This window comes from Pipra filicauda, unplaced genomic scaffold (genome assembly GCF_003945595.2).
Source record: "Pipra filicauda isolate LSUMZ 115617 unplaced genomic scaffold, ASM394559v2 scaffold57_size4234018_pilon, whole genome shotgun sequence".
Taxonomy (NCBI): Eukaryota; Metazoa; Chordata; class Aves; order Passeriformes; family Pipridae; genus Pipra; species Pipra filicauda.
This window is the reverse complement of record NW_024104731.1, coordinates 1666808-1689263: the sequence shown is the minus strand read 5'-3', so window position 1 is coordinate 1689263 and position 22456 is coordinate 1666808. Positions and strand designations below refer to the sequence as shown.

The window sequence follows — 22456 nt, the reverse complement described above, 5'->3', positions numbered from 1 at the left end:
GCAAACAAATTATCAAGAAATCCGCGCTTGAAATAATTTTTGTTTCAAATAAATATGTTTTGTAATTTTTTCCCCTCGACTTTCCAGAGAGGGAGGGAGTGTGCCAATGTGTGTTGATATGGAAATGGATATTCAACTGAAAATGAAGAAATTGGAAAACATGCGAAACCTTGAAGTTCCTTTTTAAACATGTTTCAGGAGTTTGTTTTGGGTTTTGTTGTTCTGTTTTTGTTTGTTTCGTTTTTTAAGGAAAACATTGTTTTACTTTGAAGCACATCCCAACTTCTTTTTTCAGAAAGTTAAAAAATCAAGGCACAAAACACATCTTTTAATTTCAGGTCTAATTAAATATTTTGTTTGATTATAAGATACCTTTTTTTCATCACATAAAAAAAAAAGCTGAAAAAATTTCAAGGCTTCTTTTGGATTTTTGGTGCTTTATAGAATACTATGACAGCTCTAACAACAGCCAAATTTGTTTTTACACTATTAGAAATGTCAGTTGTGAAGGCTAAATAGTTCTGCCCTCCTCCCTCTCATCTCCAAACACAGAGAAAAACTGATCTTTACTGTCTTACCATAACTTTGTTCCATTAACACACCGGAATATGTTCACTATGAAACTCCTCTTCCAAGGATTCTTTATTCAGCATAATATTTGAAGCTTCATAATAATCTTTCCAGTCTCTATAGAATATATAAAATTTTGGACTTACTATTCTAAAAGACACAGGCTGTTCTCTGGTGGAGTGTTAAGCTCTGGAAGGGTTAAAGCAGGCAGCAGAATATATGTTTTCTGTAATGCTGGGCACACCAGCTGACCTTTGCATGCAGTAGATAGATTTCCATCTTTCCTTGAAATAAGACTATTTTACTAGATACAGTGCTTATATAAATCAAATGAGGCCCCAAATTATGTAAAACCTGACTAATTATCTTCAATAAAATGACAACTTTCACTCGTGCATTTCTGGAGTAATTCAGTTTTAATGCTCATCTAAGCTGGAATGTCTCTGCTGTGTATTTGGGCTGCTTGATTACACTGATGGTGACTGTAATTTTTCGGTAGGCGCTCAGTGAAGGTAATTTTTGTGTCTCTAAGCCAGCCAGAAGATCAGGTTCTGGGCCCTGGAGAGCAGGAAGGTGTGCAGGCAGGGCTCCTCGGTGGTGCACTGGGAATCCTGGGAGAGCTTTCGCCGCCTGTTTGGGATGTTCTCTTGGATGGCTGGGATGGGAAGGAGTGGGAAGAGGCAGACAGTTCCTGCCATAACATCCCCACCTTTCTGCAGGTGCTGTGCTGGAGAGGGCTGTGAGCTGGTGGGAGGTGAAGCCCTGAGCACCATTCCTGTGGAAAGGAAAGCTCTGAGGGCTCTGTGAGGAGCATCCCCACACTGATGCTGCTCACAGACCTCAGACACACAGGTGTTCTTTTGTCATCATTCTTTCAGATACTTAGGGAAACTTAATCACAAAGAATATTACTTGGCCATGTTTTAGATTTGTGCAAATATGCAAATTTGTGTTTTGACCTGACCGTGCTCTCCCGTGATGTGTTAGACACCTTCCAGAAAGGATCTTATTAATTACATGCTAATGCACTGTAACACAAGGTCACTTGTAGCTTTCCTACTCAGGATGATTTACAACTAAGAACTTTTAGTCTGATAAGTTTTTGCTTGGCTAGTGCAAAATTCCGTAATGATTTTGTGTGAAAGGGAACTTTCCAAATGCATTTGAATGCTCAGATGTTTCAGGATCTTGCCAGTGAGCCAAATAACTTGGGATGGCTCTTTCAGGTAAGGTATGTTGAGAGGGGTTACTGGTGGAATACACTGGGAGGATGTCAGAGATGTATGAAGGCATGTACACAATGATCATAGAGACAATAGTAATGGGGTTTCTTATCAAGGATAAGGTATTTTTTTTCTCCTTGCTTTAACCTGCTTTTAACCTACTACTACTTTTAGAGAGACACATCTTTTGGCACAAGTTGCTAGCTGGTATTATGGACAAACTCTATAATAAATGTAGTATTTGAAGAAACAGCTATTGAGTAAAAAGCACAGTGAAAAAGATGATACTGAAGCAAGAGTTAATTAGAAAACAACCACCCCCCCTTTGGACTGCAAGTGATACAAGATTTCAGAGATGGCGTCTCATTTGCTGATCTTCACTAAAAAAAGCTTCCATTTTCTTGAGATGAAAAATGTATCTTTAGATCAGATTTTTCTCTTCCCTGTTTCCCTTCGATTCTCCAGGGAACATGGGCAGGCTGAGTTGCTCCTCTAATTCAATTAGCTTACCTTTGTGGGAGGAAGAGGTTGTCTGCAAGTGTATGAAATGTGAGAGAGGTCTTCATCTGGCTACAGGAAAATATTCAGTCATTTTTTTAACCATCTTCAAGAAAACAGCAGCAAAAACAGCTTGCTGAAAAAGGTAGATATCTCTGGGCCTTTTGCCTTAATTCATTCACAAAAAGTATTGAATTCTTAAGAACTGGCCTTGCTATTGATGCTTACTCTGTATATCAGGGGATGCTGATTCTGGACACAGAGCTGTACAGATAAGCACAAAGGATTCATTACCTCGTATGTTGGGTGCTTCTCCAGTTTCTTTCAGAAACAGAAAATCCAGTAAGGAATGAATCCAAATGGCAGGAGAGGGAAGTGGAAATAGAGGCTTAACCAACAATGAAAAGCAGCTCATAGTTTACACGATGACTTTGCAGCAGGAAGAAGGAGATTCCGCTGAATCTGTGCTGTGCTAGTTAACAATTGCTCCTCAGTCTTTAAAACAAACAAAATTATATCTGTGAGTGTAAATTCCAGATGAACTGTTTGATGAGCTTTCCACTTTGCTTAGAGATAAAGGTTGTGGGAAAGGGTCCACTGAAACCGCACCCAGGCACAGTCACAGTGCCTCCAGCACAGTTGTCTTATTTCTCTCCTACTATTATTTTTTTTAATTTTGTTTTCATCCAGGATACAAGAGAATGCTGTTCAAGTAGTGTTTAATTTAATTACTGCCAAATATTCAGGTTTCATACATGTAGTTTACTAGTCTGCCTGTTTTTGCTGAAGCTTAATGGGGTGCATAATTTTGAGAAAGTTGCTTTCAGGTATTATAGGCTGCATGTGTTTCCAGTGGAAGCAGTTTCTTGTCCTACTGTGAAATTTAATTAACTAAAGCTTTGTAAACCATTAAAAGATATGCCACAGAATATCATTCCAAATAATAGACGCATATATTTTAAATCCTCCTTTGAAGATTGGTCTATAAGCATGATGACATCAGACTTGTACTGAAGACTAGGAGGTGTCCTACACCTTGCTTCACTCTGAAACTTGCTCTTCTGAATGTCCTCAACCCATGAACTTTTTGCTTCCTTTTTTCCTGCAAAGACATCAAACCCACAGGGAGGGGAATGTGCCCAACGGAGGCAAATGTGCCTTAGCCCTGGCAACTTGTTGTGCAGGAGGAACAGCTGTAACTCTGTGATATTATTCAGGCATTGCCCTCATGGTTATTCATCTCTGCACAGTATATTGTCTGCAACTGCTAGACTGGAGCTGACAAAGCTTCCTAGGAAGGTCTGACAGTCCCCTTGGGGTGTGTGTGGTGTGGCCAGAGGTAGCCCAGAGCCCGGACTGTGGGCTATTATACAAGAGTCTGGACAATGCCCTTAGTCATATGATTTAGCTGTAGACTGTCATCAGGGAGCAGGGAGTTGGACTCAGTGCTCCCTATGGGTCCCTTCCAACTTGAGATATTCGACGGTTCTATGTAACTGCTGTGTTAGGAATGTACTTGGCATTCTTTTGGAAGGGAAATATTTCAACAGCTGTATTAGTTATGTATGTGGAAGACCCTTATCGACTACCTTAGGTTCAAAACAGACTTGCATATTAATGGGCAGTGAACACCACACAAAATGGTGTTGTACTGTTCTCATGTGAATTATGATTTTCTTGCATGTGTGTACCTGGAAAGAGTCTCTTCCTGTGTGTTTGGTTGTGTGCATTGTAGCTCTCCTGCCACTTCTTCTGTTGCTGTGTCAGTGCTCTGAAAAAGTGTCCATATGATCTTTATACCTTGTCTACTTCAGAGTCACATAAGATTTGTGTGAATTTTTTAAATTAAATTTCTTAAAATTATTAGTCACCGTATCTACATGAAATCAATAAAATCAGTAAGAATTGTTTGGTGATACTTGTCCCCTTTTGTTCCATTACTGTTACTTCTGGTAGGATCTGCTGCAGGTAACATCTGCAGCAGTTTCTAAAGTCCTTTTAAACCTAACAAAACATTTTTCCTCAAGTTTCTCAGCATACCTGCCTTTGCTGCTAATGCCATCTCACTTGTTGAAACAAGCTTAGTGATCAAAGTTAATGAACCATTTTAGTATGGGTTGGAAGCTAGAAATAGAAGACTGAAGGACGAGTAAGACCTTTTCTATGCTCAGGAAATGTCTTTGCAGAACAGGTTCATGGAGAGGGAGGTTTTGACAAAAGTTGTGCTGGTTTTCATCCATTAGATAAAGCTCACGTGAACTGTCACCCTATTTTCTTTGCTCATGGTGCTTTCAATTTTCAGGCACCCTCTCTTTTTGCAAGAGCAAAGCTGTTCTGTCTTTTTGCTTGAGTAGGTTCTACCAAACCTCTTAGATTGTTGCCTTTACAAACATGCTACAGATCTGTTGTGCTTTAACTGGTTCTAATTGCTAGTGACTTACGAGACGTTGTTAAACAACATAAAATTAATTTTTCTTCTCCATTGATTCAGATGTTCTAGGCACTTGGGTTTACTCCAGTGATTTCCCCTCCCTCTCAATTTCTTTTAAAAACCAAAGCTCTACTGTATGTTGTCCTGTTGTAACCTTCTCCTTTCTCTTCTAAGTAATTTGAAACATTATTTGGTTTTAGAAAATGGGGAAAAAGATGCACAAAATGATAATTGCATAGCTAAGACAGGTGTAGTGAATATCAGTGGCCTTTAACAGGTAAAAGGAAAAGAGAAAAAACCACACTACACTGGGATAATTTGAAGTATGTGCACTACTAAAACCAGTCCTGCAAAACACTCACGTGAATAATCCTTACTGTGGCAAGTAGTCCAATTGTTCCCAGCACTGGTGAAAGGCAGTGGTCTGGCAGCTTTGAGGAATGAAGTTCTTTTTTTATTAGCCGGGCAAGATTCCCAACACACATCGCCTGGTCAGCCTGCTTAAACCCTGATCTGAGGAGAGAGGGATAAGCTTTCTCTTGGGCTAACAGGCAGTTCGCTTTCCACAGATCACATAATTCTTGCTTGTGTTTGGAGGCTGCCAATTAGTGAAAAGAGAGGGGAGAGACTTTGCAGGAAATTGCAGGTCTGATCCACTGAACTTGCATCAGAGAAGGACCACCTCGCTGCCTGCTGTGGCTGCCAGTGAGACCATGCTGGGATGTGACCCCTGCCTGTGCCAGCCTGTGTTCCAGGGACGTTCCTGCAGACTCAGACAAGGCCCAGGGAGCAAACTGTGCTCCTGCTTTCCTCATCCCCTTCCAGTGCTCCCCTTCCCAGCTGCTCTCTAGGAACAGCTTCCATCGGGCTTGACACAGTTTAACTTCACAATGGTGAAAAGCTCGTAAGCTTTTGTGTCCATGCCCCAGGGGCTTCCAGGCCTGCCCTAACCCAGTCCTTAATCACAAAGATCAAGTGCTGGTTTACTCAGTGGGCAAGGTCTGTAAGCCCAGCTCTGATCCCCTCACATTTATTCATGCTCTGAAAATAAATGCAGAATCGTTTTTAATGTTACTCTGTCTTCTGCAATCTCTCAGATGGAGGTAGACAATAAGATAATCAAAACTACTGTGGTGCTTCTTTTCCAGATACAGATAATCGGAACTCCAGGACCCTCCAAATCAACTGACCCAAGACTCTACCCTTCCACCAAAAGAACTGCCAGCAGTGCAAGATGTAATCCAATTTGTAGTCGAGCTCCTGGGGCAGGTAGGACTTGTGGTACATCTCACAGCTGTTCGAGCAGCCTGCATTTGTGGCAGAGCACTGCAGTACTGGTGATTAAACTGCAGAATGTGGAATTGTCCAGGGTTTACCTACAAGTTTCATCAGGTACCAGCATCAGCAGTGTTGAAAGCTGTAGCAACAGTCCTGGTTGGCAGAAGGTGGCATATCAGCTGCTTGTACATGATCCAGTACCATTTGGAAAAAGCTTGAACTGCTTTCAGTGAAAATGTCATTATTTGGTCTACTCGGGACGTGGTTCTAGCCAGAGCAGTCAAAGCAGGCAGCTTTAGCACCTTCTGTGCAGGAGGCAGCAGGACTGCATGTAACATGGCCTCTGCTACACAGGAGGGATGCGTTCTCCCATACACTGTTGGTGGCAGCTGCTACTTGATTTTAACATCAGGTAGTAGACAAGGAGTTGACCATTGCCGAGACTGTGAACTGCACAAGGGTGCTCACACAAGTCAGACCACATCTGGAGGTCTCCTGGCACCTTGCTAGCCACCTTTTGTTCTGTGTCAAAGCGCACTTCATTGAGAGAGAGGTATTGTTTGAAATGTTGCCTTCTCCGGCTGCGCGGCTGCTAAACATGTGGGTCTTGAGACGCTTAGTACAGCTGGCATCTTCTGATGCGGCTTCAGCTGCAACAGTCATGGGAGGGGGGGTGGGAAGACAGCCCCGCTCGGAAGCTCTTCCCGCTGGTACCGGGGCTGGAGCGGGGAGCTCCCCGTGGGCCCGGTGGCCTCGCTGGCCGGGCCCCACCGCCGCGTCGAGCATCAGTCCCAGCCCCGGCGGAGGTCGGGCTGGCTCCCCGCCCGCCCCGGCCGGCGGCAGCACCTTCCCGAGCCCCGGCCCCGCTCGGGGGCCGCGGGGGCCCCGCTGTGGCCGCCCCCCCTCCCGCGGGCGCGGGTCCCGCGCTGGGGCCGCTCGGGGGGCGGCGGTGCCGGCGCGGGGCGCGGGGCTGGCGGAGCGCGGGGGGTGCGGGGGCGGGGGGGTGTGCAGCTCTCGCTAGCGCTGCTTGTGGTCACAGCCAGGCAAGCTCACATCCCATCTGGATCACGCTCGCTCTCTCCCTTCTGCTTCCCTACCATAGAGTTGCGCTGGAAACAGAAGATAGAGGGAGTGTAGGAGCTCGCCATCTCCAAGCGATCTACATTGGGAAAAACATGGAGTCCGCTCCGGCAGCCCCCGATCCAGCAGCCAGTGAGCCGGGCAGCAGCGTCTCCGAGGCGGCCGCCGGCGCCAGGGACACCCCGGTGAACCTGGAGCCTGCCCGGAAAAGCGATGCGCCGGCTCCCGTCCGCAGGCAGAGCTACTCCAGCAGCAGCAGCAGCAGAGGTAGGGAGACTTGGGGAAGGGGGAGGGGGCCGGGGGAGTGGGATCGGGGGGTGGGTGGGAATAGGAAGAGGGGGGCAAGAGAGAAGGGGGAAATGCAGCAATTTAATCCCCTGGTTTATTGCTCGTGCTCGTTGGAGCCGCGCACGCAAACAAGCCGAGCTTCTACCCCCCTGCAAAACCTTGCAAACTTTTATAGCTTCTTTTAATTGCTGCAGGAGGAGGGACAAATGCAATGAAAATATTGAGCGGTGTTTGGTGCTTTCCTATCTCCCTCGTTTATTGCCTGTGGTATCCGGATGGGTACTGTGCCCCTGAAATTACATAATTTTATAAATATATAAAGCAACAGCAGGAGTATTGGGATTCAAGGGAACAAACTTTTAAAGCTGCAGTGTCCTTCCTCCCCCCCTTTTTTCTCCCCCTCGTCTGTCTCCTTTTGACAGTTTCTCAACTGGTGTGCTGTGGCTTGTTGTGAATGGGGGATCTGTGATTAAACAGGAGATTTGCGGTTTGCGGGTGACTTATTCACTCTCTTGCGCGCTGTTTTCTCTTAATTCATTTAAGTGTATCTTAAAAATTATTTCACCGCGGAGCGGATGATCTCGTAGATGCCGTTGTTGAAGGTGCACAACTTCGCAGAGGGTCTCTCTGCGCCCGCGGCTTCTCAGCCGCTCCCCGCCGGCCCTCCCCGAATAGAAGCGCTGCCAACAGCCGAGCCCCCTTTTCTGTGGCCAGCTGTCAAGCCCTCTCCTGCCTCAGGTTGCGTCTCGTGGCCGTGCGGGTCAGCTCTGAGGGGGCTCAGGGCGGTGGAAGTTTGGTGCTGCCCGAGCCGCCCCGGCGGCGGGAGGGCTGCGGGGCCGTGCGGGGGGTGCGGGGCCGTGCGGGGCCGTGCGGGGCCGGGCTGCTCCCGCCGCGGGCGCCGACACGGGCCCGGCTTCAAACAGCGCCGGAGTTTGCCGAGACGTGCGAGAGGGAGGAGGCTGCCGCTTTAATTACTTGTAAATAATTTATGAAGCGTTGCTCCCTACAAGAGGGGGGAGCGCGCTAGAGAGGCTTCGCTCGGTAAAATCCCTCGGTGATGGGTAAAAATGAATTAAATAACGCTATGTAATAATACACACGGCTGTTGAAGGATATGACGGGCGGTGAAAAAGTACGTGCCCGGCGGGAGCGGCAGCCCCCTCGGCGGCCGCCGGCGGGGCCGGGGCAGCGATGCCCGGGCGCTGGCGGTGGGGAGACGGGCTCTCCTCGGACGGAGGGGGTTTGGGTTGTAGGTTGGAATATGGCTGATCATGTGTTGGCTTGTGTTTTACAGTATTTTTCCCCTTTTGGCCACACCCCCCCTTCCCAGGCAGCTTCCCACTCAGGGAATCCGCGTACAGTAAAAGCCATCGAGATGACACACGCCGAAACATTTAATTAGAGGCGATTTGCGAGCGGGGAGCGCGCCGTTCGGCGGATGCCGAGGCGAGGAGGAGCGGGCTCGGCCGGAGGAGGCCGGGTGGCCACGGGCGTGTGTGCAGGGAGCGTTTGGCTGCGCGGGGTATATTTAGAGCTTGCGAGAGTGGATTTGGAATGCAAGCGCCTTATGTAACGAGGTTAATCAGAAACACTGGAGAAAATTTCCTTAATTTGTCGGGGAGTTTTCTGGATGTTTGCGGAGCGGCCGTAGTTGGCGGGTGTTACACAACGGCCCCCCCGCTCCCGGCGCTCCCGGCCCAGGCTCCGGCGGCGCGGGCAGATGGTGCTGCCGGGGCGCGGGGCCGGCGGGAGGGACCCGCACCGGCCCGGGGAGGGGGGCAACTTCGGGATCCCATCAATTATGTAACGCTCGGCTGTCGCTTCTCCATGGATGCGAAGAGGAGAGAGAGAGAGAGAGGGGGGTGCTGGGAAGCCCGGGCGGCTCCGGCGGTGGAGGGTGTTTTCTCGGCGGTCCCGAATTGTTTGGGCTCTGGTACTGCTAACCCGCTGACCCACATGTCCCTCCTCCCCGGGGACTCGCCGGGGACGGGGAAGGGCGGTCGGGCGGCGGCGGCCACTCGCCCGGGCTGGCGGTGGCCGCTCGCAGCAGGCACCGCGTTATGTAACAGCGCGAGTGGGGAGGCGAAGGTCAGTGATGGAGGGAAGGGAGGCATCCCCGCACACAATGGACACGGCCCCGCCGGCCGCGGCCGCACCGCCACGCACAGCGCACGGCAGCCAGCTCCCGGGGGGCTGGGGGAGGCAGAAGGAAAAGGAGAGTGGCAGGGGTTTGGGGGGGGGGGGGGAGAATGAAAAAAAAAAAAAGAAGTGTTTGGGTTTTTTCGGATGATGTAATGGAGTTGGCAGAAAATACAAGTCTACTCCTAGAGTGCAAACAGTAAGAGAATTGGAGCTGGCATTCTGTGCTAATGTTGCATAAATTAGCGTATTGGAAGTAAATTGACCTACACACTACACACCAGCTGATTGTGCCTTTCTAATAGTTAAAACCTGGAGATACAGAACCACGCGGGGAAACATGACAGTATCAACGTTTTGGCCTCCTTCAAATCAGGACTTGATGGATTAGGTGATAGGGGTCCCTATAGACTTGCAGGTTTGTTATGTTTCTAAAGCTATTGGAATAGCATTTGGTTTCTTGCCCCTTTTTTTTTCATATGGTCCTTTATATCTTGTGGCAACAACGTGACCTTAATGTGTGACTAGTATAGGTGAAATTATTTTTAGAACTGCTGGTTTATAAGCTCATATGCTCAGCTGTGTACTGAGTTCAAAAATGTACCTGTTTGGGTCAGGATTCTTCCGTGTGTTGGAAGCGGGCAGGTCTGGACTCTCACGCTGAATGGAGAAGTGAAACAGGTACACAGATCCTTAGATAAATGTACACACTCCCCTGTCTAACTGTAAAAATCCTTATTTTTTGACTTGGCAAACACTACCAATATTTGTTTCGTATCCTTTATTTTCATAGCTGCACCTGCTGCAAAGCTGCTGTGATACTTCAGGGTTTATAATAACCTGTGTACATAGGGAATGAAGACAACAAAATGAAAGACAGGACTGTTGATGAAGAAGCGGGGAAAGTTTGCTGTGGAATAAAATCTTAAATGAAGCTTTAGTTATTACAACGCCATCATTTCAAAATACTTCATTGCTTGATAGGCAAACCTGTTTGCACCGCCAGATCCTTACATAACTTGGGTTTTATTTTGCAAAGGTTAGGCTGTGTTAGTTGCTGCGTAGAACACTTAACTTGAAAACATAACTGCTGGAGTTATCAAAAGCACCTTGCAAATGGGGAGTTGTTGCCTGATTTATTCAATATGTGGGAGCATGCCTGTATCCTTGCATGTTTTGGAAAATCACCTGCAGTTTGATATCAAAACTGATTGTTAGAGCATTGACACCATACATGGAAAAAGCAGGCAATGGATAAAAAGTTCCCAGAAGGATGTTTTTTAATGCTGCTGCTGATTGTTCAGATTTCCTGAAGACCAGCCACTGTCCAGCAGGGTGAATGTCAGTGTGAGTGTGTGTGTGTGTTCTGCAGGCAGGTTTGCCATGGTTAGGAGGAGGAATGTTTCACTCACCAGCCCTGGCCCTGGCCTAGGACTGTTGTTGCAATTCATTTCACTTTGCAGGCTTTGCCATCCATGGACTTCTACCCATGCTACAGTCTAAGGCTTAATGTTGTGTTAGTCCCCTTAGAAACAGTCATAATTGAATAAGCTGTACTTTCATAGAGAACTACTGTCTTATTAAAAAGGAAAAATACATAAGAAGCTTTTAAACCTGAGAAAAATGCTTGGTTTTTTTGGAACCGAGCTCTTGGTCTCAGAGGTGAGTCGGTCAAGAGAGAATACTTGCTGAAAAAAAAAAAGACAGCTCTTACATCATTGGATGATGCTGTGTGCAAATGTTTACATGATACTTAATATTTAATAATAGAAAATTGCAGCTATGTAGGTACTTGTTCTTCTTTTCTTGCTGTTGAAGTACTGAGGTATTTGCTATTTTCCAGAACCCTTTGGAATTTTTTATCATGTCATCTATTTATCCTAATCCTTTCTCTACTACTAAATTGAGGGGTGTTGCTTTTTGTGCCATGTTTTAATTTGAGTAGTGCTCCACAAGTAGGGATGTGACATCATTAATAGTGACAACAATAGGTTTGTGATGTCCTTTTCTTTAAAAACCATTTTTTCCCTAGGTTTTCTCAGTTTCTGGATTTAGACTATTCCACAGAGCAAAAATTCCACAGTGCAAAATTTCGTGTGTTGTTTTCAGGAGGACTCTTTTTGAATTTTATAAATTTGGATGTTTCCTGTAGATTCTTTGGGTTGCCTTTGTCATCACTGAGGGCTATTCTGCATGCACCACTGATTTAGTCCTATTTTGGTAGATGATATGTGCTTTGAATCCTTTAAAGTACAGCATTGTTTTAAATGTTTGTAGCATAGGAGCAATAATAGCAGCAGTATGTTGTTCTCCTAGGAACAATGCAGTTCTCTTATTTCAATAAACCATAACCTATTCTCTTATTTTATTTGCTTGAGAAACATCTCAGGAGCTCATAAACCAGTATGTAAATACTGTTATCATTCAACCAAATGCTGTAATTTTACTAAATAAAGAACATGTTTTGTAATGGAGATTAACGGGCTGTGTGACAATTTCAGTTTTGGGTATAGCACTGCATTTGAATAGAAAGGGCAATTTCAGCTTTGGGAGGTTGTCTGATTTTTTATTTTTCTTCTGGTATTTGTTTTCTAAGCTCCAAAAATGCGTGCTGGGGAAAATCTGAAATGACTCAATCGACTTCGATGTATTTAATCTGAGAGCTATCCCAGTAAAAAAGAGAAAGGGAAAAAGCTCAACCTGGTTTTAAATTACTGTGATATCCGTATCACTCTTGAAATTAATTCACAAACAGGTGAGCCATTCTTTACCGAAATATTTTTAGGAGCGTGTTTTCAGTGACACACAGTTGTAAGAACAGGTGTTAAAAAAGACAAATTAAAAAAAAAAAAAATTAAAATTATGGGTGTGTCTGAATGCACTGGCCAGTCTGAGTGCAGGATTGTTTACAGGCTCGGTGCTTCCCTAATTCCAGACGGGGAGCACAGGGTTCCAGTCGGCAGCAGGAGCTGGGGCTGGCAGAAAGCAGGGGAAGGAAAAGGGGAATGCTGGGCTCAGGTAGGTTACAGGAAGCTGTCAAAATCCAACAATACACTTGACCGAGGGCCTTCCATTCCCGTGCTGCAAGGCAGTTGTCACTGCCTCAGCTGTCTGTCCATCCAGGCCTTTCAGCCATAGGCTTCCTGTCATCCCAGTTCCTTTGGGAGGGATGTTGGAGCAGAGTCACATCTCAAGCAGAGCTGAATTTCTTCCCTGTCACAGCACACTCACACCTGGACCTGAGCACGCTGGGGAGCTTCTGCAGTTTGCTGTGGCTTTGGTGGGAGGGGAACTTCCTGTAGGTAAAATGTTGGAGGAACTTGTGAATGTGTGGATGCATCCACACTTCACATACAGATTTCTGCTGTCTTGTTTTCTCTTCCTCTGGTTCCTCGTTCAAGTATCTTGTGTTTCACCTATTGCTGAGGCTGTCTTTGGAGCCCTGATAATCACCTCTGGAAATGTAGTTTACAGAGCTGTAGTTTTTAAGCTGTTGGTTCTCTATACGCTCACAGCTGGCAGACAGTTCATGCATCCTTACCTGCACAGATTCTCACAGATATGTAGAGGAGGGTCCTGCAGAGCAGAGTCTAAATCCGCTGCTGCCACTAGATAGATCCATGTTGCACATTTGGTCTCAGAATGGATAGAACTTCAGTTTTAGGGTTGTTAGGGGGTTGTTAGGGGTTTTTTTGGCTCTTCTACAGCTTTGCTGTTGTGATGATTAGAAAGTTCCTCACTTCTAACTAGCTGTGTTCAAGATGAGTTAGTTCTGTTGCTTCTTTAAATGTTTTCTATAAAATCCCCTTGGACTGAAAATGAAGAAGAGACTGGTATTTTATTTTGTGATAGCTGAACTAACACAGTGAGCTCTGTTCTCTGACTCACAGTTTAGCACTTCAGCGTATCTGTTGTAGATGGTCTGTGCTGATAGAAACATGAGAACAGCTTGGGCTGTATGTCACGAGGAGTTAATTGTCTAATTTCTTGAATGCAAAGGTAGTGAATTATTCTTCATCCCGTAATCTGAAGTCTCATCTGGGTATGTTTCAGTCTCGGCAACAACTGAGCTCTTCAGAGACTAAGTGTACTAGGGTGTGTATTTTCATGAAGAAATTGTGGGGCTTATTTTACAGCAGTTTAATCTTATAGTTTAGCCTCATTGCACTGTTCATTTGGAAGGATCCCCAGGTGTTTTCAACACTATCGGGAACCATTTTGCTTATTACTGAAATCTAGCCACTTCTTGTGTGGAATCTGACAGCTGTTTAATGGTGCTCAGCCATGCTAAGCAGATCAGAACAGAAAGTGAAGAATACCATACCTGATTGAAACACTCAGAGGGATTTTGGATACAGATAATATAATTATCTGCATTGGAATTGGGTCAAACAGCTCTATTCCTGTAGAAAATTACTAGATATTTTCAGTGGCAATGTATGGTCAAGAAATTGGTTTGAAATACCTTCCTGAAAATGATACCCCCAGCAGTGAGATAATCGAAGATCCTGCTGCTTACCCTATTGTGATCACCAGATGCAGTATGATCAATGTTTTCTTCGGGTATTTCTGGATGTATTAATTGTTTGGTTCCATGCTGGTATGTGAAATCTTATAAACCAGGGGGGACGCCTGGGATGTTGCAGGTAAAGCAACATTGTAAAGCAAATTTCTCACCGTAGCGTTCCTTAAGTAGTGAGGTGCAGTCTGTGAAACGTGCTCGTGTTCACAGGGGTTTTACAGATGGTTCTGGGGGATCTGTTGACCCTCAGCCAGGAGGGGATGGGGGAGGTGGGTGTCACGGTCTTTTCTTGTGAGGATATTGGGGACCACGGGGAAAACACAGAGCTCTTTTCCACTTGTCTTCAGTTTCGCTTCCCAATTTATGTAGCAAAACAGGATATAACAGAAGATCTGCAAAGGACCAAAAGTCAAAATTCACGATCAACTGAATGTACATAAATGTTCCAGTAATAATGACCAACTGCAGAGCCTTTCATTTGTAATTTAATCTAATAATTTCCGTGCACTTCTAAAGGAACACGCTATGAAGCTGGCAACTTCTGAGGAATTGCTGTGCTGTTACAAACAGCATTTGAGCTGGCATTATAACAGCATGATAGATAGCGAGATGGAGAACAAAGTTAGCAGCTGAAACTGAGCTCAGAGCAATTGCTAGCAGAATGTGAGAAAGCAGAGCTGGGTTATGATAACCTCCCTTGTAGAACCAAATTAAACCGTTCTTAAAGGCTTTGTTGATTTTTAGGTTGTAGTTGTACCGTGTATTTACTTCACATGGGCGTGTGAGATTAATGAGGCAGGTGTAGTGATCACGGAGAGAAAAACTGCGGTGCTGCTGTTCTTTTTAAATGTTCCATTTCATGCAGACTGTGGGATATTTACAGCATTAATTGACAATATGTCTGTGTGCTTTAGTTCTGCAACTGTTCAAATGGATTGAAAGTGTTTAATACAGAGGGAGGATGGAAATTAAAACTCCTAGAAGGAGGTTGAACAGAGACCCTCCCCTCTTTTTTTTTTATTACTCTTACAAAAATGCTCATCCAAAGAGGTGGTTTGTGTGAAGAATGGTGAATGTGTGGCCAAGAACTCTGCGGCTGGTTTTGAAAATGTGGCTGAAAGAATACAAAGGGAAAATCAAAAATCAAAAAGTGGAGGTAGAGCATTTGGCATAAGGGCCATTGATGCCACATCCAACAGCACTGCCAGCTCCTCACCTGGGAGAGAGGAGTTTTTCCACAGCTCTGTAGAATTGTATGCCTTACACTTCTGAAATACATATATATGCAAAACTGTAGACACCATGGGGAAAACTGTAGACACCATGGGGAAAACTTAAATTATGTATTAGTAGAGCTTGACTTGACTGTTTTGGCACTGAAGCAAGGTCTGTTAGATACAGTCAAGGATAAAACCAAGGCCAAGACTTGTGAAATACTGATTATAGGGTTTATTTTATTCCTGTCATGGAATTATGAGAATACTTTAAAGTAGGATTTCCCCTCATAGTTTCTCTTCAAAGGTAGAGGTAGGAAAAAAGGCCTTTTTATGAACCGATAGATGACTCTGCCAAAGTCTGTACCAAATGTAAATCAGTGAAAGGGCTCTGCTGCACTACATCTTTTAACTAAGGGCAGGAAGGTAAGGTTTGAACTATTTGTTTGAGAGAAGTCTTGAAATTTGGTAAGACAGGCTAAAATACAGCTTTTGTTAATACTTTACTTGAAGTAAAAAAACTGTCAGCATGAAGCATCTTCTAAATCCTGTGTATATTAAAAAATAAAATAAAATAAAACCAATCTCAGAGGAAACTAGGGCATATCAAAAACCTCTCTCTGCGTCATGCTTCATTTGTGTAATCTTTAGAAGTTTTGTTAGTCATTTATCTTGTCATTATAGCAGTTAGGAAAGGGTCCTTTACTGTCTGCGTTGTTAGAGAGGCCTTTTAAAAATCCCAATGAAGTATTCTCTGAACTGGTAACTCTTCTGTTGAGTCAGAGTGATTCTGGGATAAATACACGTAAAAATCAGTCAGCAAAAGCACAAAAGCAACTCTTTGCAGGACTGATGCTTGGAGGAATAACGGCAGAAGCAATCTGGGGTGGTGCTGCACTCCCAGGCTCTGAGCAGTCCTGCCAGTCTGTCGATAGCCAGCCAGGCTTTACACCTGGAGAGTCTTTAAAAACCAAACCAGCAAGTCATTGCTAGAGATTTCATTCCCACTCAACACTCTTAACATTTGTAATGGTATACTTTTTTTCTGCAAGAATCAGGTGTATTTTTAAGAAGTGGTCTGATTTTCATGAATGTGAATGTGCAAGGGATCAGCTCAGGTCAGTCATATGTTGGCAGCATGAGAGCTACCCTTGGCTATTAGAAGAGTTCTGCTCTGCTGGCACAAGACTTGGTCCTGTGACAGTTTATGTGTGTGTTTAATACCAAGTGCAGTGAATGATTCTGTTGGTGTCAGTGATAGTGAAGCTGGGCTGTGTGTGTAGTAAAGATCAAGGGAAAATGGGAAATTGTTTAGAAAAACATGAAATTCTGGTACCAATTAAAAGGACTTTGGAAAAAAAGATGAATTAACTGTAGTTTTCAGGGTAGGGGGGCTGGGTGAGTAGTTGTAATTACTTTGGCAGATATATTGTTACCCTGCTGTAATTTTGCTTGTGGGATCATCCTGTGGCTCCATTGCTGGAGAAGAATTTATATCCCTACTTCAGAGCAGCTGTTAGGAGATGAGCAACCATTTCCTCAGGTACAGAACCTGAGCTGCCCTTGTCTGTTGCTGGATATGGAATGTTTTTGCTAAGATTGCTAAGGGATTTTTTTTTTGGAATTACTGAAATCTTAGCTCTCTCTCTATATATGTATATCAATCAAAAAGTCTTTTTTGTTTCCTGATGGAAAGAAGGAAGGGAAAGGTGAACAAATTGTAGGGACTTACCCACGGAAAATCTAGAAAGCTGACTGTTGAGGTGCCCTGCCATTTGGCTTTTCTCTCTCTAGATTTTGGCTACCTCTAAGAGGGTTTGACCATAACGGAATTATTTTCCCATATTTTTTTGTTTTCTAGGTAAATTACACTCTACCACTTTACCTCTTTTTAGAGATTCACCGTTCTAGTTCGTGAGAAGTTGCAGTTGTTAATTTTTTTGATGATAATACCCCAGGGAAATTGCCAGGCTGGGTCAGCAGTGTCTCAGAGATGTGACAGGTAGTGTGGTATCCAAGGCTGTGCAAAAGAACAAGGGAAGATTTTTTTTTTTTATTTTATTTTTTAAAGGGGAAAGGAAAATCCTTCCAAAATTCTGGCGAGTCATTAACTTTCCACAGCAGTGCCCAAGGCATTCCGTCACTAGAATCTTTGGTTTCAGCTCTCCAGAGAACGCTCCCACACACTGCATTCACCTCGGAGGGGATAAGGACAAAGGATTCTGGACGAAGCCAGGATCAACAGATCAGCTTGGTTTACAGCTTCCCTTTAGCATGCTGCATTTGGCCTCAGCCTTGGGTTTCTAACGTTCCCAAATCCACCTTCCTGTTGTTTTCAGCCCAGCTCAGAGACTGTGGAAATTGTCACAGATCTCTGCAATTGGCAAGTTCTCCTCTGAATTTCTTCCACGTATCCTTTCTTTTCTTCGCCACAGCAGAGGTTCAAAGCAGAATGTCTTTGGGGATTTGAGAGCAAATGATCACAAGTGGCGAGGTGGGGACTCGTGCCAATATACTGAAAATATTTTGTTGCATTGCTTTTCTCTGCACACAGCACAACGCACACTGGAAGCAAACTTGGCTCTGGAAAGGCAGCAATAGAAAATGTAAAAACAAACCCAGAAAGGAAGTAAATGAAGCCAAAGGGGGAGCAGGGTAGTTTTGGGTAATGAACAGTAAAAGAAAGATGTGGAACTTAAGGAAGAAGTGTAATGAAAGGGCACAAAGGAAAGATGACTGATTTGGAGAATGGCCTGGAAAAAAAAAAAAACAACCAACATTTGGAAAAGGACTGGAGTAGTGGGGGAAGCTGCAGCGTCTGCTGAGGGGAGGGGAATTTACTGCCTTATTGCCTCTGGACAATTAATATATTCTTATTCTGTGATCTTGTCTTTCCTATGGAATGGAATGTAAAATGTGTTTAGTGCATGGTGGGGTCTCAGGCAGTTGCCTCTCAGATTTGCTCCAGCACCCCGTTGTTTCCAATGAGCTCTGACTAAACGCTTTCGCCAGAGATGTTGTGCTAATGTGTTATATGAATTATTTGTCTTATCTCAGTCCTGTGAAATTAGAAGCCCTTTCCCACAGTGTGTTAAGCAGATTAAAATGAAAGCCTGTTTTTATGGTCCAGGAACAGTTCAAATATTTGAAGAAAAAAAAAAAAAGGAAAGAAAAAAGTTGTGAACTAACAGTGGGATGCTGTGAGGAGGCTTTATGAAGCAAACACATTTTATCACTTAAATGGTGAGATAAGTTCCAAGCTTTCCTTGAAAAGGTTTATATTGTTTTCCCTGATGCCTTAAATCAAGGGAAGAGCTTGGGCCTCGTAGTTTCTGCTAAGATACCTTTTGTTGTTGTTGTAATTTGAAGTTAACTTGCTGGGCATCTGTGCAGTTCCTTCTTCAAAACCTTGTAGTGACCAAAGGACTACATTTACCTACTGGTAGGCAGTCCTGGGACAGGTCTTGGGCTGTTTGGAAAAGCACTAAACATCATATTAGAGGCTGCTACCATCTGTTTTTTGTTTGTAGGGAAATTACTTTAAAAAGTAGTCAATGGCTTTGTAGAAGTACACATGAGATTTGGGATTCATGTTACTCTGTCTCTTGAATTCCTATCTGGTGTATCAGTCCCTTCTCCCTCAGGAGCAGAATATGTTTTAGTTACAGCAGCATTTTATTTATACTGACTCACTCTATCCTAGTGTCATAATGTTCCAAGACACTTTATAAGATAACTGTTCTTCTACCTGTGTGGCTTTTGTCACGCAGAAAGTCTAAATCTATAATGAAATTAGTACAGACATGACACTTGCTTAAGATAAAAAGGGTATCCTGCTGTGTTTGGGCAATAACTTAATTAAGACATCACATATTATTGTAATATATGAGAGTGGACAGAGTAATGGTGTGATGTCAGAGTGAGCATTGTACGTTTTCTGGACTCTGTTCCTGTTGCTGTAGCTTTCTCATTAATTTCTCTAATTTCCCTGCACAGAAATTAGAAAAAAGAATCCCTGTTGCTGCATCAGCAGTGTTACCCCTTGGGGCCTCTTCAGATTCCCCTCAGGGTTGAGAAGTCCTGAAGTGCTCACGGGCTCCACTGTTGGAGCTTCGGGCTGAGCTGAGCTGAGTTCCACATCACGAGGACACAGAGGCAGGAGGGGCAGGAGAGCTGAGCTGTTATTTCCTGCTCTGTGGACTAAGTGAGCAGCACCGGAGCACTGAGGGGTCAGAGGAGGTCCTTCCAGGTCTGCCTTGAGGTGCTGGTTTCCCACAGAAGGAAGGGATATGCACAAGTCTGGCGGTTTTCCCTCTGTCCATGTTGGATGGGGAGGCAGCAGCTGTGCCCTGATGGCTTTTCTTCTTCTCCAGATCTGCTCTAGGTGTCCTTTTGTACCAGTAGCTCCATGCCCGTGTCCCTGGGATACCTCTGTGTGCTGTTGGCACAGGACTGGAACAATCCCCACTCTCTCTGGTGCTGCAGTCAGAACTCCTGGTGCGGGTGCAGCTCTGCCAGCAGAAGGGAGCATTTCTCAGTTTGTCCTGGGTTCCAGTGGAGCAAACCCAGCATAAACATTTTTTTTCCCCAAAGTTACCCTCTGTCAGGTTACAGCTCGACATGCTGGAGGGAGTGGGGGCTGGGGAGGAAGGCAGCTTTTTTTTGGTCCTAACTGGCTCTGCTGTCTGGGCAGTGCTTCCCAATCCTCAGGAGATTGTAGGGATCTGTCTCTGCTTAGCCCTTATCAAGTTGCAATTATACCACTACTGCTCAGTGGATTTACATGGTTTAATTTAAACTAAAGGCTTCAGATCCCCCTGCAGACTGGACACTACAGTCCTGTGGTGTTCCACAGAGGGATTTTGCAGTAGGTTATGTATTAAAACTTTATAAGAATTAGCTAAATGGCAGTGGTAGGGGGAAAGCAGTATTCCTTCTTTTGGTGTAAATTCTTACCTGTTGTAAGCATTTTTCACCATTCCTTGGCCAGACCAGCACAGAAAAATTTGGTTTTAGTCTGTCTCAGGTCTGATTTTACAACATTTAAGTGTAAATGTATGTAGTTGAAGTTTTTGTGTAGCGCTGACATTTCTATGTGATATTTCTCCAGAAAAGTAAATATTTCTACATTACTGTTTTCCAGTGTTATGTTTTCTCTGTAAACACATTGCTTTTGATTTGCATTTCTTTTTCATATTTATCCAATGTGTTTTGTTTTAAGCAGAGAGATTTATAACTGCTGGACATTACTGAGGGAAAAAGGTTATAGACATAAATCAAGAACATATAGGGAATAATTAAGCTATATTAAAATTAAAGCATTTGGAATTTTTAATGCCTTTAAGGTAATGTAAATTTAAAACATACTTTAGATTTATATCATATGAAGCTGTTCTGCCTGACTTCCACCAGCCTCTATTAAGGACTAAGCAATCTACTTGCAACCTTTTGTAGAGATCACACTTTTATTTGTCATTTGTCTTCTAATGTGCAGTTAATAGTGATGTGGCAATCATTCAGTTTTGCAAAACCAGGTAGGCTTCTAATACTATAGAGAGGTTTCTAATACGTGGAAAAACACTTTATTTGAGACATTGCCATAGTAATTAGGTTCTTCACGTTTTCCTTAAAGACAGTTTGGAGGAAAAATTCCTTCCGGCGGCACCAATTTGCAAATTTATAGGCAGATGTGGAATGCTCTCATCAGTATTCCATTTGGGAAGGTTTCCATTCTTTCCCATTCGTTTAAAACCTCACGTGGTGAAGCTGAAAGGACTTAGTGCAGATGTGCTGTGCCTTCTTGCATATCACATCTGTTCCTCTGGAGGAACACCCAGAGTTACTGGGACGGGGTTCGGAGACATTCCTACTGTATATTTTTTACACTGCAAGAGGTTAGTTCAGTTTGTTGTCTCTGGTAAGAGTTCTTCCTGTGGCCACTGAGTTACCAAGACTTGCAGGAGAGGATGAAAGCAACAGCCACAAACTCTGAGTTCCCTGATGTGCATTAGTCTACCTGGTCAAATCCATCCTTTGAGATTGGGAGGGACAATTGGGCTTTAAACCTCCCTTTCTGTAGAACTGCCTTCTCCTCTGGACACACCTGTTCCTCTCCCACACCCCCTGTCCGAGTTCAGCTGCAGCAGCACGAGGTGAGGGTGAGTGCTCGGGGACGGAGGGTGTTGGGAAGGCTCTGGTTTGATGGCAACATCAAACACTGCTGCAGGTTCTGAGCTTAAAATGCAAGTGTTCACTCCACCTAAGCTGATATCATTAACCATCAAAGGCTGTTTAATGTGAGCTGGAGTTACAGATCCGAGATGTGAAAAGAATTGAAATACAGTGTGTTATGTAACTTCAGGTTGATAATATGTGGTTGTGTTACAGAGAAGGATTAAGGGCAAGTTTTATCCGAAGGCACTTTCAGGAACTGGAGATATCCAGAATATTGTTAGTCATCCTTTCAGCTTTTTATTAGCAGTATCTTGCTGAGACAGGTAATTGTTAAAACTGGAAGTCTGGTTGGTAGTTCAAGTCCAAAGATGTATTAAAGTGAACTTTCCAGCAAAGGGGAGGCAGGTCACTGCCAGTGGTTTCAGCCAGAGAAACAAGCCTGAAATCTGCTTTTCGGTCTGTCTGTTCACCACCTTTGGAGTTTGTCTGTTTGTCTGTGTTTGACAGACTTTGGAGTAAAAAGGGGTTTGATTACAAGCAATTAAAGTATTCAGGAAAAGGGGGTAAGTAGTAAAATTCAGAAACATGCCCGCACAGGGAAGAGAAACAAAGAAGAGAGGCCCCATATAGATCTTCTCTAGTATAGGGAAAGTGGCCAGTATGTTGTTATCAGTACATTTGGAACGGTGGGAGACCAAATTGAGATTCTTCTGGGAGAACCAAGCTGGAAATCTTCCATCAGAATGTAAGAGAACTGGTCAAAATATTCAAATAAAACAAAACTCCACAGGGTTCTGCTACCTCCTTTCTGGTTCTGAACTTGGCATCAGTGAACAGCTTTGGAATAGCTGTGATATCAGCTGTTTGCCTTAAGAGGACAAGAGGTTTGTGTACCCTTCAGAAGCTGGAGAAGAGATGGAATCCCAGCCATCAGTAGGCTCTGGACTCCTCATGTCAGAACCCAAAGCAAGAGTTAACAGCTGAATGTTCCACTGGGCATGGTGCACTTCATATTTCAAACAGAGCAAATGCAGCAGGA

General features: G+C 44.3%; 1 protein-coding gene across 1 annotated transcript in view; it reads left to right on the top strand.

Annotated features, from left to right (window-relative positions):
* The first annotated feature begins 7091 nt into the window (after positions 1-7091).
* The window catches only part of RORA (RAR related orphan receptor A), a 358502-nt gene continuing 343137 nt past the window's right edge, over positions 7092-22456 (top strand). The window contains exon 1 of the mRNA XM_039387663.1: positions 7092-7347. Coding sequence (XP_039243597.1) covers positions 7176-7347 — 172 coding nt within the window. The 5' untranslated portion in view covers positions 7092-7175. The remainder of the gene's footprint in view (positions 7348-22456) is intronic.